The sequence below is a fragment of the Dipodomys merriami genome, unplaced genomic scaffold, assembly GCF_024711535.1.
Source record: "Dipodomys merriami isolate MVZ:Mamm:240054 unplaced genomic scaffold, mDipMer1.0.p SCAF_7, whole genome shotgun sequence".
Taxonomy (NCBI): Eukaryota; Metazoa; Chordata; class Mammalia; order Rodentia; family Heteromyidae; genus Dipodomys; species Dipodomys merriami.
The window spans coordinates 56,022,285-56,040,626 of NW_027206290.1; the positions used below are offsets into that span (position 1 = coordinate 56,022,285).

General features: G+C 43.6%; 2 protein-coding genes across 2 annotated transcripts in view; one reads left to right on the top strand and one right to left on the bottom strand.

Moving 5' to 3' along the window:
- Dstn (destrin, actin depolymerizing factor) overlaps positions 1–6,033 on the bottom strand; it is a 29,354-nt gene extending 23,321 nt beyond the window's left edge. The window contains exon 1 of the mRNA XM_070006704.1: positions 5,898–6,033. Within this exon, the coding sequence (XP_069862805.1) occupies positions 5,898–5,900 (3 nt within the window). The 5' untranslated portion in view covers positions 5,901–6,033. The remainder of the gene's footprint in view (positions 1–5,897) is intronic.
- A 664-nt stretch (positions 6,034–6,697) lies between these two features.
- The window catches only part of Bfsp1 (beaded filament structural protein 1), a 58,423-nt gene continuing 46,778 nt past the window's right edge, over positions 6,698–18,342 (top strand). The window contains exon 1 of the mRNA XM_070007654.1: positions 6,698–6,777. The gene's annotated coding sequence lies outside the window, so the exon portion shown is untranslated. The remainder of the gene's footprint in view (positions 6,778–18,342) is intronic.

Below are 18,342 nucleotides of genomic sequence, written 5' to 3' on the forward strand. Positions count from 1 at the left end.
TACTCTAAAAGGAAAGGGGTATTAATCTGTAGGCTAAGGTTCTGACCAATGGGTCTTGAACACATGGCCTGGGTGCTATCCCTGAGGTTTTTGGTCAAGGCTAGTGCTCTACCACTTTGAGCCACAGATCCACTTCCAATTTTCTGGTAATTAGAGATAAGAGACTCAGTGACTTTCCTGCCTGGGCAGGCTTTGAACCATAGTTCTCAGATCTCAGCCTCCTGAGTAGCAAGGATTATAGGCGTGAGCCACCAGCACCTCACTTGTTGATTTTTTTGGGGGGGGGTCCGGTAGTGGGGGCTGAACTCTGGGCCTGGGCGCTGTCCCTCAGCTCTTCAGCTCAAGGCTAGCACTCTACCACTTGAGCCACAGCGCCACTTCCGGCTTTTTTCTTTTTGCTTATGTGGTGCTGAGGAATCGAACCCAGGGCCTCAAGCATGCAAGGCAAGCGCTCTACCACTGAGCCACCTTCCCAGCCCCTGCTTGTTGATTTTTTAAATGCTTGAATAGCTCTATATAAGATTTAGATGAGCCAGGCGCTGGTGGCTCACGCCTGTTATCCTAGCTACTCAGGAGGCTGAGATCTGAGGATCGAGGTTCAAAGCCAGCCCGGGCAGGAAAGACCGTGAGACTACTATCTCCAATCAACCACCAGAAAACTGGAAGTGGCGCTGTAGCTCAAGTGGTAGAGCGCTCGCCTTGAGCTGGAGAGCTGAGGGACAGCGCCCAGGCCCAGAGTTCAAGCCCCACGACCGACAAAAAAAAAAAAAAAAAGATTTAGATGAGGTCAAATTCACTGTATAATGCACATAAAAACATAAGATGTGGGCTGGGGTATAGCTCAGTTGTACATCTACCATAAGACTTTAGATTTGCCCCCTCATCAAAAAAAAAAAAAAGGGCCGGGCACCGGTGGCTTACGCCTGTAATCCTAGCTACTCAGGAGGCTGAGATCTGAGAATCACGGTTTCAAGCCAGCCCAGGCAGGAAAGTCCGTGAGACTCTTATCTCCAATAAAACACTAGACAACAGGAAGTGGCACTGTGGCTCAAGTGGTAGAGCACTAGCCTTGAGCTGAAGAGCTGAGGGACAGCATCCAGGCCCAGAGTTCAAGCCTCACGACTGACAAAGAAAGGAAGGAAGAAAGGAAGGAAGGAAGGAAGGAAGGAAGAAAGAAAGAAAGAAAGAAAGGGAGGAAGGGAGAGCGAGAGAAAGAAAAAGAGTTAGAGAGAGAGAGAGAGAGAGAGAGAGAGAAGCTACAGATGATGGGAAGCAAAGCAAAACACATCAGCAGAGACTAAAATATATATGCATGCCCTCCAACCCAGGCTTCTACTTATAGTTATAAAACAAGAAGAAATACACATAGGGAAGTAGTATATAGTAAGGTATTACGTAGAAACAACCTGTTGTAAAAATAGCTTAAGTAAACAAATGGAAAACTGTGCAATGGTCATTAATAGTGGAATGGATAGCATTTAAGTCACATAATAGACTACTACTCAGTAGTTAAAAATAAAAAAAAATCACTCCCCCCAAACAAACTCAAAAAGTACTGAAGGCTGTACCAAGGCATAGCATTTTATATAAAAATCTAAAGCCCATCAACAAAAAGTAGAGCTGAGGCTCAAGCAGTAGAGCACTAGCCTTGAGCAAAAAATCTCCAGGGCAGTGCTCAGGCCCTGAGTTCAAGCCCCAGGACCGGCACACACATACATAAGTTCACCAATGAAGTATCTGTTATTAAGGCTTCCATATGTATAGCTGAAAGTATGAAAGTACCAATAAGAATGAAATCTACTTATTTTGGGTGCTGGTAGAAATTTATCTGAGTCCTGTGCTCCTAAAAAGCAGTGGTTATAAAAATCCACCCTCATTCATTCCTATTTTTCTGAATAACTGAAGATAGGCTTGTTGTATATATATACTGTAAGATAAGACCTGTTCTCATCCTTCCTCAAGACTCCCTGGTTTACTCCTCCCAGGATCTCTTTGGCCTTGGGAAGATCTTTCTTAATGAATATTCTAAATTATAGCAATCTGGAAAAAAAAAAAAAACTTAATAGGCTACATTAAGTCTTTAAACAAAGAGATGTTTTCTCTAGGGAAGAAAGGGAGAAGGAATGGGAAAAACAAGCTACCATTTAGTTGTTAATTATTATAAATGAAATATGACAAAATTAGCCTCTTTTTTTTTGGGGGGGGTTGTTTGCTGGTGATAGAACCTAAGACCACATACTAGGCAAGTGCTCTACCACTGAGCTTCTTGCTACATTCCCAGCCTTAATCTTTTTTCTCTCTTTAATACAAAAGGACCTTGACTCTATGTTTGGTGGTTAAAATTAAAGTTAAAGTATGATTTCAGGGTCACAAAAAGTGATCTTCTCCTATTCTATTATTCCATTCCAATCGGTTTTCGCATATATCAAATAGGTACATCATCACTTTCACCAAGTTGTTCTAAGTAAAATTGTTTTTACTAACCACCAAGTAGAAGATTTTATTCAGTCTATGTTAATAAGCTCAGTTTGTTAGAGTACCATTCTGTTTATGGTAAGGTTAGAGTTAGGTAGATTGCCAGGTAGACTTTTAACTGTTCTAGGGGGTAGTATATATTCCTACTTTACAGAGAAGCATGTAGCTATGCTACAATTGCTTAACAAGGCCATAGGAGGAGTTAGGCAAGTCTATATAGCCAATGTATCAATCTACATCAACTAGAACAAATAACCCTAGGAACTTGATAGACTGGTAAATCATCTTTGCACATACAAGGAAGCTGGCAAGCTCAGTAAACACAGAGGAAAGTTTTATTTGGGGTGTGTAAATGTGGTTCATGTGGAGGTACACTTGGGGTGGGAAGGGACACTTTATAGTGAGTGAGACCTTTGAAATCATGAAATTTCTTAAAGTGTTCAAGTGAGTCAATTCCAGTTTGCTTTTCCCCCCAAGTGTTTCTGAATGACTTACTGAGGACTAGGAAGTAATTCTGTTTATTTAGAACAAACCAATTACTAGTTAAAATTTAACTCAAGAGAAATGTACTTATTACTTGACTTATGAAATGATAACCTCTCTGCCAAACACCGTAATAATAAAGTTTTATTTAGAAATAAAAATGTTAGGGGAAAAAAAAAAACTTGCCAGGCAACAGTGGCTCATGCCTGTTATCTTTAGCTCCTCAGGAGGATTGTAGTTTAAGGCAACATGGGATTGGAAAGTCTATGAAACTCTTATATCCAGAAAAAGCTCAGGGACAGTGCCCAGGCCCCAAGTTGAAGCCTTAAGGACTGGCATAAAACAACAAAAACTGCAACCAAGCAGCTAACCAACAAATCTAAATAGTTTTAAAAACATAGAGAACGTGGCGTTCAGAATGAAGTATGATGCTTTCTGTGTCTAAGACCAAATGTAAAAGCAATCTTTATAAATGGTTGGTTTGTGCTCTAAATTCTTTGCAGGCATCCAACAGAAGTAGGTTTTAAAAGCATCTAGAAGCCCGGCGCTGGTGGTTCAGGCCTGTAACCCTAGCTACTCAGGAGGTGGAGATCTGAGGATCACAATTCAAAGCCAGCCCGGACAGGAAAGTCTGTGAGATTCTGATCTCCAATAAACCACTAGAAAACTGCAATTGGCACTGTGGCTCAAGTGGTAGAGCACTCATCTTGAGCTGAAGAGCTGAGGGACAGCACCCAGACCCAGAGTTCAAGTCCCACGACCGACAAAAAAATAAATAAATATCTTAGTTTGAACTCAAGGCCTGGTGCTTCCCTAGGCTAGCACTAACCACCTGAGCCACAATGTCCAGACCTTTTTTAGTTTTTTTTTTAAAAAAAGGTCTTGAGTTTTTGCTGGGGACTGACCTCATACCTAAATCTTTCTACCTATATAATAGCTCTCTTATAGCTCGGTTCCCACATGCCTGGCTTGATGGGTAAGACAGGATCTAACTTTTTTAAATGTTTTGTCCAGGGTTAGTCTGGAACCTTAGTCCTCCTGATCTCTACCTCTAGAGTAGCTAGGATTACAAACATTCACCCAAGGCCTATATTTAATCGTTCACTTGGCCCACAAAGTATTAGGAGGTACTAGGCTCTTCACTTTATCTAAAAATATGTGGTGGAAAATGACTTAAACTGAAAACACCCCTCCCACTTCACTTTTTCTACCTAATATTTAAAAAGACCCTAGTTGTAAAGAGTGGGGGAGGGAGGGAGTGCCATTTCCCCTTCAGCCATACAAACAAACAAGCAAACAAACTTGGTCACTCTTCCCAAGCTTCATTCCCAAATAAAATCTGTTAAGTTCTATTTCTGCCCTTTCGTTATTCTAATCCCCTCGTGACTCAGTTTCCTTACAATGGGAGTCTAGAAGCAAAGCTTTAAGGACTTAATTTTAAGTACTAAGTAAACATGTTTGGTCCTGTTTTCAATCAGAAAAGAAAAGTCTATATTAGCAGGAAAAAAAAAAGATGTTAAATCAGAAGATACTAGACTAAGCTCCAGTCCTCTGAAGGCATTTGCATCACTGGTGAAGGTCAAATTTATTAGTACTCAAAGCCCTTCGATTAAGTCTTTTAGTAAAAACAGGATAGTGCCTACCTTTAAAACCTTGAAGAGGTTAAAGAGACTTAAGATGCTGATTCTCTTTGTAGCTTATAGCACTAAACCAAAGGACAAAAAAAACTACATGCCAAACCCTAATTACACATCGTTAGTCATCAAGAAACTACCTGTTAGTCTCTCTTTTTTTTCCTCCTTTCCACTAATGAGCCAGCCTGTATCAGTAAGAAAGTTTCAACACCTCAGTGAAAACCAAAATTGTTCTCAAGTGAAAACACTGTGTATTCGGACAAACTGGAACCAACTGTTTCCAGGCAGACAGACGCAGTTAACAGTGGAATATTTCAAGCAAAGCCTGGGGAGGCTTTGCCCTGCAAATCATTGACCAAAAATGGTAACAGTGTGTGCAGACCAAAGAAAATGACAAACTGTTTCACCTGATGGTCTAGGAGAGACGACTGCTTTACAACAGTTTCCAGCCACTGCTCAGAGGAGAGAAATTATGTAAATTTAGGAAAAATCGCCATCTCGGATGCATTACATATGTTTCCTTCCAGTCACTCGAGTAATTAAAAAAAAAAAGCTTTTAAAATCTGATTAATAGGACCAAGCCTTCTCCTCCCTTTCATGCCAAGTTATGGCAGAACTGTCCATAAGGTTAAAAGAAAAGCACAGTAAGCACGGATGGACGGATCGGACAGGGGAGGGTTAAAAGAGACAGTGCCAGATTCGACCAGCACCACGAGAGTGCTGCTGGAAGCTGATTGTCAGATACGACAGACAAAGCGCCGGCCCGGCCGGCCCCCGCCTCCCACTCCTGCCAGGGTCGCGCTCGTCGGCCATCATCACGCCCTCCACCGCGGCTCAATGAAGGCCTCATTTTCCTCACTGAGATTAAAGTGAGAACTGTGGTCGACAAAAATGCACACGGGTCGGTGAGCGAAACAGCAGCGGAGAAACCCGCCCCGAGAGGAGCCCGCGGCGGGCTTCCCGGCCCGCGCCCCGCCCCGCGGTCTGCAGCCCTCCGGATCGATTTCATCAAGCGGTGGGAACGTCGAACCCAGGGCCGGTGGAACCGAGGCCCGGCCGGGAGACCGAGCCACAGTGCGGGCCGGCGGCCTGGACGCCAGTGGGCGCAACGCCGAGGCCGGGGAACCGCCCAGGAGTGCGGAGCCCAGCGCGGGCGACCGCGGCCGGGAGAGTGCCGCAGCCCTCCCTCCTTGCCGCGGGCGGGGACGCGCCTCACGCCCCTCGCTCCGGCCAGACCCCGCGGCGCCCCGGGCGCCCACCGCCCTCAGCCGCCGCGGCCTACACCTCGAGCTCTCTCCCACTCACCATCTTGGCTGGGGCGGTCACAGGGACTCAGGGGGGGGAAGGGAGACGGCCGGCGCCGAGTCTTCAGAGCGTCCTCCTCGCGGCGGCGGGACTGACCGAACGAGCGCAGAGCCGACGCGGCGGCGCGAGCCTACCAAGGGAGGGGTAGGAGGGGGGGGGCGAGGACGCGCGCTTCGCGTCGGGCTGAAATGCGGCTGCGCACGCCACGCACCGCCCGTCGTTGCTACGCAACCGGCCGGCTTTAGCCACGCCCCACTCCTGCGGCCGAACGGACTGCGGACTGCTGGGGTGGGGAACGCAGGCCTCCCACACCTGCTCCGCGCTGGCGGGGCGGAGTCTCCAGTCACCAGCTCTGGTCTTTGGGGAGGAGAGTGGGGAGGGGAAGGGGAGCCGTGGGTGGGTCCTCCCGGACCTGCTGGCGAGGGCTGGACAGACTAAGGATGGATGACTCAGGTGGACCAACCGGTTTCCCCCCAGCCCCGCACCCCGTCAGGAACGAGGCCACGTGACGCCCCGCCCACTGCGCAGCCGTTGCCCATACATAGAAGCGGCCACCTGGGCAGGTGTGCGCGCCGCCGCCGACGGAGCGGGGCGGAGGACGGAGTGGGGGCCGGGCTTGGGGCGGGGGAAGGGAAGGGGGACTGGGAGGAGGGCCTGGCGGGAGGGAGGGCCGGCGGGAGCCCGCGCCGCGGCCGGGAGCCGGCGTCCCGCATTTTTTTGCCTACTTTGGTAGGATTCCCGCCACCCTCCCCTGATTGGCCAGCCCGACGCGTCCGGCCTTGGCTGAAAGAGGAAAAAAAAAAAAAAGTGCACATTTTTTCCTTCCTCCCGTGGCAGCCGTGGCTGTCGTGAGTGCGCCGTGAGTCACCGTTCATTCCAGGTCTGCAACACAGGAGTGATTGATTTATCTTTGGGAACCGTCGGGGGGGGGGGCGGGAAGACCCGGCCGGCCCCCGGGGGTGTGGCTGGGAGACGCCTGCCCGGACTTGGCACGGTGGCTTCTGCCCCTCTGCATTTTTAAATTGAGGATTCTGCTTTTCTAAGGGGTGGGCTGCACGGAAGCACAGTGTTCAGAGGGTCCCAGGGAAACCCAATGGTGGTGGTTTTGTGTGTGTGTGTAATAGGAAAGAATTTACAACTGGGATGATTAACTTTATTTTTCAGTTCTATTTCATTTAAGCTACTGAGAACACGGTGGTAATGTCTACCAGAACTATTTTATTTCTCCAAATTTGGACTAGCGGATCGGAGCCTGTGTGTGTGTGTGTGTGTGTGTGTGTGTGTGTGTGTGTGTGTGTGTGTGTGTGTGTGTGTGTGTGTGTGTGTGTGTGTGTGTGTGTGTGTGTGTGTTCCTGTGTGTGGGTTTAGTTCAGCCCACTGAGCCTGGAAACTCAGTCGTCATAACTTTTCTTCAAGACAGTAAGCAAGTTGTGGCTATTTTAAGCCTGCTCCACTTGCTACTGTTTTGTTTTGTTTTGCTTGGCAAGCCAGAAGACTGGCAGTCAGAATCACCTGGTGAACCTGTTCAAATTCAAATTTATAAGTGAGAGACCTGACCTGGTTGGTGGGAATGGGTGGGGGGAGGGGGGGGAATTACACTGGATAACTGTTGAGAAACAACTCTTTATCACCCCCCTGCATCTGGAAGCAAGATAATTAGCTTGCTTTCTTGCTTCTTTCCCTTTCCTATTTATGCCAGTCTTGGGGCTTGGACTGAGAGCCTGGGCTCTGTTCTGAGCTTTGTGCTTTGAACCACAGCTCCACTTCCAGCTTTTTTTTTTTTTTTTTTTTTTTTTTTTGTAGTTACATGGAGAAGAGTGTCTCACAGTCTTCCTGCCCAGGCTGTTTTTGAACCATGATCCTCAGATCTGTCTCCTGAGGATTACATGAGTATAAGCCAACACCACCAGACTGGCTGGCCTGGCAGCCTGCCTGGCCTGCCTGCCTGCCTGCCTTCTTTCTCCCTTCTCCTTCCCCTTCCCTCCTTCCTTTTTATTGTCTGTCTACAGTTCATTGGCCTCCAGTAAATATGAAGCTTCCTTTCCTAGTCCAGAATTGAAGCATGCTGTTATATGGACACATGACTGCCTGCTCTTTCTTTCACCTGATCGATTTCCATCCTCTGCTCTGCCACAGAGTCTACCTAAACCCACTGTTTGCCTGCTTAAAGTTTTCTGTGGCTTCTTCCAGAATTCTCAGCAAGCCAAACTTTTCTGTCTTGAGCCTCAGCCTGTCTTTCCTATCTCTTCCAAGCTTCCAAAGTTTCTACTGTCCTTCCCAGACAAAACTTCTCATTCTAGTGCCTTAAAAACAATAAATATGGGCTGGGAATGTGACTTAGTGGTGGAGTGCTTGCCTAGCATGCATGAAGCCCTGGGTTTGATTCCTCAGTACCACATACACAGAAAAAGCCAGAAGTGACACTGTGGCTCAAGTGGTAGAGTCCTATCCTTAAGCCAGAGAAGCTCAGGATCAGTCCCCGGGCCCTGAGTTCAAGCCCCAGGACTGGCAAAATAAATAAAAATAATAATAAATAAAAACAGGGTCTCACTGTGTAGCCCAAGCTTACTTCAAACTTGGGATTCTCCTGCCTCAATTCTCCTGAATATTGGAATTTACAGGAATACCACCAAGCCCAGCCCGTAACGTTTCTTGTTAAAGTTAACGTGATGATGGATCTTTTTCTCAGCCTGGAGTGTTACTTGGTGACTTTGCCTTATCATCCCTTGAAATTACTGTAAAGCATACCAGTTACTCTATTTACTCTCAGTGCACAGCTGTCACAATATTTCAGTGACTAGCTTGTGAATGGCCTTTTTGCATACATATACTAGTACACCTCTTAGGGACAAATAAGAGAATTAAGTATTTAAGGCTAGACTAAATGATTTCTTTAAAATATATGTGGAAAGAATGTTCCATATGTGGTTTTTTTTCTGTAATGTAAGATGACATGGAGAGTTGCCAACATACACTGCTGAATAAATGAACAAAATCAAGCTGTATGTATGTTTTCAATGTTCTGTATTGCAGACTTCAAAATAATGGTTTAAGCCACCATCAAATATTAATATGTGAGCTTATTTTACAATGGAAGTAATTTAGACTTTGTATATTGATTTGATATAATGTTTAAGATTGAGTCTATACCCTATGCTTTGCTGTGCATAAATTCCTTTCCTAGGGTCACCTAATTGTCAACAATGGGTACAAGAACACATTCTAGGCAGTAAAAAGAAAGTAAAAAGTGAACCTCCTCACCTTTTAAAGAAACTTCCCTCCCCAGAAGTACCAACAAAAGTTTCTGCTTTTATTACATGCCTGCGAAGGAGACTGGGAAATGTCTTATTTCCTGACCATTCATGTGCTTGGGTAAGAAATTGGGATACCTTCCTGAAATACTTCATCCTACCTTTGGATATTGGTTAGAAAGTAAACTACACTTTTTTAATCCAAAGATCCTGTCTTCTGTGTATGTTAAAATTACAAGTTCTGTTTTCAACCCCCCCCCCAAAAAAAATAGAAATTGGAGTTCCTTTACTAAGGGTTACTAAGGGAGAGAAATGGAGACTGAGAAATACCAGCAGTGACTACCATGGGTAGATATAATTGATCTCATACAACAGATAAGGTAAGATGAAGAAATACTCCTTGGGAGCCTAGAAGCATAAGCAGTGACATTCAAGCATATAGCCCTTCCCATCAGGCCACACAGGCCTCACCCATGGGTGAGGCTGAAGAGAACAGGTGTGTCCCATGCTTCAACAACAGATGGTTACTGGCAAAACTAAACGAAGGGAAACGAAGGAAAAGATGGACATCCCTTTACCTACTGCCCATAACCCAAACCTGATGGGTCAGGCAGCCTCAAGTCTTGGCCATATATTGTAGGAAAAAGACTAAATGTATTTGGAGTATGCTCATGGAAATGATCTGTACCACATGATTTCTCTACAGAGTAAGTTGTTGGCAGAATAAGTTGTACATAAACCATGAGAAAATGGAGTAGACAGTATCACAGCAATCATTTTCAAGTTTCCTATCATGGCCATTTTTTTTTTATATTTCTGGTGGAGGTGTCCTTTGAGTTCCTTTACTAGACAAGTTGGGTTTCTTCGATTGAATCATTTGTCATCTCTCCTCCCATGCCCAGAAGAAGGGAAAACTAGGAAGCTAGAATAATAGAGGAAATAAGGAAGCACTGTGAAGCTCAAACACGTATTAATACAACTTTTTACACCTCTGCAGGGCTCTAGTGTAATCTTGACATTACCTGGCAGCCTCTGCATTGGATACTTCGCAAGCTGTAATGTTTTCCCACCACAGTAGCAATAAGAGAGGCAGAAGTCTACAAAGGGACAGGACAGCAAATGGGTCCCAGCTAGAGTTCACCACTACCAGCTATGCTAGGCATTTCTCTATCATTCCCTTTCCATTAGGGCATATAGTATAGCCCTACTTTGTCTAAAAGGACTCAAGCTTTAAAAAAAAAAAGGCCCCTTGCTTTTGGATGTTAAAATTTACTGTAAGTTTCTAGTCATTCTTTCCTTTGATATTTTTTTTTATTATACTCAGTCCTTGAGCTTCTTGGCATTTTAAAGGGTTGAATTCATTTTGTCTCTCTTGAAACCAATTCTTGTTTTTTTTTTATTTGTCCCATTTGAGCCTTTCTAACAGTATTTTTCTTCAGAAGCACAATCACCAGAACTGTAGACAGAAGGTGGCATCCTTACGAAAAATAGGAAATAATGTGTATGAGGACCCATTTGTGTTGAATGCATAAACACAAACTGCAGCCTTTTGTTGAGATCAACTGTATATGTACATGTAAAAGATTGGAAGGTTTTGTGCCAGTACTAGAGCTCGAGCTTGACCTGGTCACTGTCCCATTGTTTTTTTGCTGAAGGCTTATGCTCTAACACTTGTTTCATTTCTAAGGTGGAGGGTTTTAAACTGATAAACAGTGTGATATGGACTCTGAGCTTGGTGTGTATAAATCTGTCTATGGGATTGTTTCATTATCTCCACATTAGATTTCTTTTTCAGAACATTTCCCCCATACTTTCCTGAGATATCTAATTTAATAGATAAGCTTTAGAGGAGTACATGAACTCCTACAGATTATAGACCAACCTTTGTGAGTTGGAACAAATATGAATCTTTCAGTGTGTGTGTGCTTTTCATAAGAATCTCAAAAAGAATACTTGGCCCAGGAAGGGCTAAGAATAATCCCTTTGGCTCTAAGATGTATGCATGCATTTTGGATTATTGAGGCTAGAGGTAAAGCTCATGCTTGGAATGTTTAAGGCCCAGAGTTCAATATCTAGCACGTGCGCATGCACGCAGACATACACACACAAATCTTTGATGAACTAGCATAACCTTAACAATTTGTAGAACTCCTGTTTGACATACTAAGGCTCATGAAATTTGGTTTATAAACCTTAGAATTTGAGTATTAAAAAATCTATGCTTATTCTTTATATTCAAATCAATTCATTGCTATAATGGTCCAGACTACAAAGTAATGGGGTTCCCTTTGCTACCTATATCTTAAGGTAAGGGAGCTGATCAGCACAAAGGGACCCAACAGCATTAACCTCACCACACTCATGATGTACAGATGAGGCCAACAATCACATCTTGCAATCAGTCCTTTTCCTTCCTTCCTTCCTTCCTTCCTTCCTTCCTTCCTTCCTTCTTCCTTCCTTCCTTCCTTCCTTCCTTCCTTCCTTCCTTCCTTCCTTCCTTCCTCCTCCTCCTCCTCCTCCTTTTTCTCCTCCTCCTCCTTCTTTCTCCCTCTTCTTCATTATTATTATTAATTATTATTATTATTGGGTTTTGGCAGTACTAAGTACTAGGGTTTGAACTCAGAGCATTATGCTTGCTAAGTACTATTGGCCCTTGTCTCCAGTTCCTGTTTTGTGATTATTTCCTGATTATTTTTTAGGTAGGCTCTCCCTTCCTGATTAAGATATGTATCTGTGCCCATCCTAGGCCTCCCTAAGCTGGTCATCACTGGCATGTACCACCATACTCAGCCTCTTTCTGATAAGATGGAGCCTTGCAGACTTCACTGGGGTTGGCCTGCAATCTCAGATTCCCACATCACTAGGGTAGCAGGCACTCTCTACCACACCCAGCTATAGGTTGAGGAGGCTCACATGAACTTTTCTACCTCAAACATCAGCCCTCCTATTCTTAATCTCCCAGGTAGCTAGGACTACAGGAATGAGCAGTAGGTAACCAGCTTTGTGTGGGTGGGTGGGTGGGTGTGGGAGGGAGAAGGAAGTTAGGGAGGCATTGGACAGTAAATTTAGGCCCACTCATTTAGAGGTGGACTCACATCCATGCTGGATGTGGATGGAATCTCTTGCTCATTTTCATTTTTTGATTCTGTAGAAAACCTTTCCACCACCCCCGCCCCTTGAGCCAGTGAATCACTCCCTCCATGCTAACCTCTGAAGCTTCCTTTTATTTTTTCATTGCTATTTGTGTGTGTCTGTGTGTGTGTGTGTGTGTGTGTGTGTGTGTGTGTGTGAGAGAGAGAGAGAGAGAGAGAGAGAGAGAGAGAGAGAGAGAGAGAGAGAGAAAATGTCGTACAGAGGGGTTACAATTACACGGGCAAGGTAATGAGTACATTTCTTATCAAGCATTGTTGCCTCCTCCTTTGTTTCCCCTTCTCATCCCTTCCCATTCCTCCCCCCACTTTCCCCTCACCGCCCCCCCCAAGCTTCCTTTCTTACCTAGCCTAGCCAAGCCTGCCCCTCTGTAGAGAGTTCTAGATTGTTGAGTAGGAAGAGTACTTCAGGTGGCATACCTTTGAAAGGTCAGAGAAAGGTCCTATAAGCAGGAGGAAGTGTGCACATACTCTGATAAAGGCCAAGTGTTGGATTCTAAGTTCAGCATATTTTCCTTTAAATGACTCTAGGAAAGAAACTCCCATAGAAGGTACAGTGCAGTGCGGGGTTCGTTTATGACTCATGGAAAAATTTTAAATGATAAATATTGGCTCAGCCAAAGGCTGACCTAAGAAACACTTCTCTAAACCATGGTTACAAAAAGCAAGAGGAGAATATTCAACAGATACACTGTGATACTACTTTTAGGCAGAGAAGAAAGAACTTGGATTATGTGAGCTCCCCTTTCCTAAGGACAGAAATTTCTCTGGGCTGCTTGCCGTGTCTTCCTAGTGAGAAGAATTTCAAATGGAGTTAGTCCAGACATTTCTGGGCTAAAATAATGACATAAAAATTAATGAAGATGAAAATATCTTCCCTTCAGAAAAGAAAAAAAATAAAAGGAAATATTTTCCTTTCCTGAGTTAAAAAAAAATTCCTCCATGTCTGTGTATAGAAGAAACTGAGCATCAAGAGTGATGTTAAGAATCTGGAAAGTTAGCTGGGTGCTGGTGGCTCGCACCTGTAATCCTAGCTACTCAAGAGGCTGAGATCTGAGGATCCCTGTTCAAAGCCAACCCGGGCAGGAAAGTCCGTGAAACTCTTATCTCCAATAAACCACCAGAAAACCAGAAGTGGTGCTGTAGCTCAAGTGGTAGAGCACTCGCCTTGAGCTGAAGAGCTGAGGGACAGCGCTCAGGCCCAGAGTTCAAGCCCCATGACCAAAAAAAAAAGAAAGAAAGAAAGAAAAGAAAAACTATATGGTATGGACACTGTGAATAATTGAGATTCTCAGGCAAGGCGATTAAAAGCGGACACAAAATCTGGAACTGATAAAGTATTTTCCTCAATTTACTGGACAACCATTTGAGGATGCCACCAAGGACATATGGACTTTTCCTCTGCCAATAGAGAGGACAGATAGTAAAGGCTCAGAGAAAAGTCTCTAGGATATTCTGAGGAGAGGGTTGAAGGCAGCAACATGGATAGAGCCATTTTACACATTCCTGTGAAGCTCCCCTAAAGTGGAAGAGAAACTAGGAGCCCAGATATGGCCTGAAACACCTGCACAGGTGGGAAGGGACATGTAACCAGACACTATATCGAATGCCTTTTGACACAGCTGCTGGGAAACATCTCAAATTCCTCCAGGGAGAGAGACTATAAGAACAAGACCAGTACAAAGATGTGACATGGGCCTGGTGTCCAGTCTGTGGAAGCTAGAGTCATCTTTTGGGAGGTCTGACCTTTTGTGGTTTTCTTCCCTTTGCATCTTGGCTCATCTTATATTAATCAGCATTGCAGCCTGATGGGACTGGAGCTCCCCTCACTAGCCAGGCTGTGGCAAGAGTGTCCCTGAAGGTAACCAAGGTGATGTTGGCAGCCACAGTGGCAGCAGTTGGGATAGCTCCGGCAAGAAATGCCTCACTGGCTGCCAAGGGATGGGGCTGGGCCCTGCGCCAGGACTTGGATGGACCTGGGCCATTCTGCTGGTTGAACCAAATGGCACTAAAAAATAATATAAGAATGGAAATCACATTAGCTCTTTCCCCCCCTCTCCCCAACCCCTCCCCCCCCAATTAAAAGATAAAAGTTTAGCTTGCCTGTTACTCTCAGCACTAAGGAGGCTGAGGCAAGGGAATCTGTAGTTTAAGGCCAGACTGATCTATGTAGTTGATACCTTGTGTCAAAATAACAACAAAACCAACTAGCTGGGGGGGGGGCAGATTTGATTATGTGCAAGAGAGAATACAACTACCTTCTCTTAGCTGCCTTATGATGTTTAAAAATGTTTTATAAAGCATTTTTTACACATTATTAGGTCTGAAAGCACACACATATATCCACATCCACAAAAAACTACTTCTATTAGAAAACTTTTACTTTTGTTCTCTAATTCTTTTCCTCTCACCAAAATTAAATATCATTGATTTGGAACATGCAGAGCAAAGTCTGAATGAAATGTATCCTTCCAGACTTTATTCTGTATACACACAAGCATATACTTAGATGCATACACACACATGTACACAGGTAGGTAGGTAGGTAGGTAAGTAGGTAGGTAGGTAGGTAGATGTAAGATATATGTTTCTTTGGAGAACTCTGGCTGTTTAGCCATTCGTGGGCAGTGTGAAAGTTCAGAAATTATATGTTCTTCAGCTAAATACCTGGAAGAATTACTACGTTGAAATCCATGAGCTAGTTAAAGGAATATAATTTGTATAATTGATTGCTTTCTATAAGTTACATAATTTCATACTCTTATGAGCAACCTATGGAATGTGGAGTCCTCTTGACTTACATCAACACTGGATAGTTATGAGCTCTTTTATTTTTGTCCATATTGGGAGGTACTTCCTGTTTATCTTATATTTACAGTGTTCTGATCAATATTAAACATTTTTTTCATTTTTTTTTTTTTGGCAATATGCCTTCTTTAATCTTTTTTTTTTTTTTTTTTTGGCCAGTCGTGGGGCTTGAACTCTGGGCTTGAGTGCTATCCCTCAGCTCTTCAGCTCAAGGCGAGTGCTCTACCACTTGAGCCACAGTGCCACTTCAGTTTTTTCTAGTGGTTTATTGGAGATAAAAGATTCACGGACTTTCCTTGCCCAGGATGGCTTTTAACCATGCTCCTCAGATCTCAGCCTCCTGAGTAGCTAGGATTACAGGCATGAGCCACCGTCGCCCGGCTTTCTTTAATCTTTAACATACTTTAGCAACTGTGCATTTGAACCTTGGACTACATAAATATGGCTTATTTCTTCCAATTAGAAAAGATCACAGCCAGGAGCTAGTGGCTTATGCCTGTAATCCTAACTAGTCAGGTGGCTGAGATCTGAAGATCAAAGTTCAAAGCTAGCCCATGTAGGAAAGTCTTGAGTCTTTAAGTCCAGTTAGCCACCAAAAAAGTGGAGCTGTGGATCAAGTGGTAGAGTGCTAGCACTGAACACAAAAGCTCCAGGAAAGTGCCCAGGCCCTGAGTTTAAGCACACACACACACACAGAACCAAAAACTGTAAACTTCTCAACTGTTTATATGTTCTGCCCACTTTTCTATGAATGTTTCTTCTTCCAATTACTTTGGAATTTTCTATGCTTAATACTTTGTCTTTCCTTATTTATTTATTTATTTATTTATCTGCCTATTTATTTATGTCAGAACTGGGACTGGGACTTGGGGCCTGGGCACTATTAGCTTTTTTGCTCAAGGCTAGTAGTCTACTACTTAAGCTCCACTTCTAGCTTTTTGCTGGTTAATTGGGGATAGGCATCTCATGAACTGACTTTAACTGTGATCCTCAAATCTCAGCCACCTGACTAACTAGGATTACAGACATGAGGCACTAGTGCCCAACTTTCTCCCCATTTTTGGGGAGTGGGGTGCTAGTCCTAAAGAAGCATGAAATCAGGGCCTAAGCACTGTCCCTGAGCTTCTTTGCTCAAGGCTAGCACTCTACCACTTGAGCCAGAGCTCCACTTCTGGCTAATTGGAGAGATGAGACTCATAGGCTTTCCTGCCTGAACTGGCTTTCAAGTGTGATCCTCATATCTCAGCCTCCTGAGTGACTAGGATTACAGGTGTGAGCTACTCAGCTCTCCCTACATTTTGGTTAGCCATTGTCATTGATTATGGGTGAGGTTTTCTGGTTTGTTTATTTTCTAGGCAACACAATAAAAGTTTACAGTAATGAAAGCAAGTGTCAATCCTTTCCTTATCAATTGCCAAGACAGTTGTTTATTTTAGAGATGGTGGCCACACACAGTCTCTCTTCTTTTCATATGAAAAGAAGAAATATTTTCATGCCTTAAAAAAAAATCTATATTCTGGGGCTGGGAAGTTGGCTCAGTGGTAGAGCACTTGCCTTGCATGCCTGAGGCCCTGGGTTCGATTCCTCAGCACCACATAAGAAAAAAGCCAGAAGTGGTGCTGTAGCTCAAGTGGTAGAGTGCTAGCCTTGAGCTGAAGAGCTGAAGGACAGCACCCAGGCCCAAAGTTCAGGCCCCACGACCGGACTCAAAAAAAAAAAAATCTATATTCTGTATAGATGTTCCTGAATCTGGCTTACACATTATGGTGAAATTTGTGAAGATGAGGGGGAGTAGCAGGAGGGAGATAAAGTTGAGCTAATGAATTTTTGGTAAAGTATCAGCAATAATAATGTTGCATAACTTGTGTTTTCTGCACACTTCCCACTGAAATCTGGGTCATATGCAAGAAGCTTTTCTTTTTCCAACCACATCAGCAGTGTTTTTTCCCCCTCCTGGTCCTTCTAAAGTCTAGCTCTATTTTCTTTTCAATCTTGGAATCCTACTGCTTTTGTCAAAACTATCTGCCTAGCTTTAAATGTATTGTGTGATAAAAGTACCATCTATATCCTGGTAACTGCTTGAACAGATGCAGGGTTTTAGCTGGTTTTGATGTTGGATGAGGCATGTTTATTTCTGATTTGGAAGACATCTCATTGGGCCTGGATGACCCTTATTTGAACTGGAATATTCTTCTCATTGTTGACCTTGTTCCATTTTTTGCTTTGTTACAAGAACAATCTTATGTTCTCTTAACTTCTACTGTTGGTTTCCAGAAAGACTAAAACAAATGTTTTGTGGTTCCTAAAATTGTTTCCCAAGTTAGGTCATTACAGTTGCAAAATTTTTGTTTTGATAGAAGACTTTGCCAAAGACAACAGAGCTGATAGCTATTATTTCGGGGGGGGGGGGGAAATCTTGGGATTATCCAGAGGTTGCTGTCTCTTTTTCACTAAAACAGAGGAAAATTCTTCCAGCTGGACCTTAACTATATTTTAGATAAATCTCCTTCCCCCTTCCCTTTTAAAAAATAGAGATATGCTTAGTTTACTGGCTGACTTCCCCAGGTTTTCAAATTGCCCCATAAAATTTTGGAAAGCATTTTAACTTTATAAGGCAATTTATCATAAATTAATTTTCAGGAACTTCTTGAGCCAACTAAAAGCAAAAACAACTACATTCTCAGGCAATAGACTAATTTTAGTCTTAAAAAAAAACTGGGCATTTAAATTTAGGGCACCATTTTAAATAGTATACGTGGAAAACCTGATTCTCTTCTTTGAATTTTCAGAGACTGAACAAAGGATGCTACTAATTTCATCTGGCAGTTTCAGCCACCAGAGATAATATTATTTTATAGATAATAATCAATAAATAACAGTAAATAGTAAATAATGTCAGTAAGTGGTTAACAACTGACTTTCCCTGGGAGAACTATCCTAATCTTCCATGTTTGCTGGGTTTTGTGGTGTAAATACTCTCACCACAGCCAGTTTCAAGCAACTGATGAGTTGTCAATCAGCTGACAAAATTTCTGAAAGTGTAACAATGAACTCTCATGAGCTTCTAAGAAATGTCATATAGTTCCCCCAAGGCAAGCTTGGGCCCACTGCCTTGTGGCAGGGGCACAATTCTTTCATTCCATTCTTTTAATATCCTAGAATTGATCTTGCAGTTACTTGGTTAGTATATAGCAAACCCTGACAGAATAGTACTTTTAGATCCAATGTGTTTGAAAT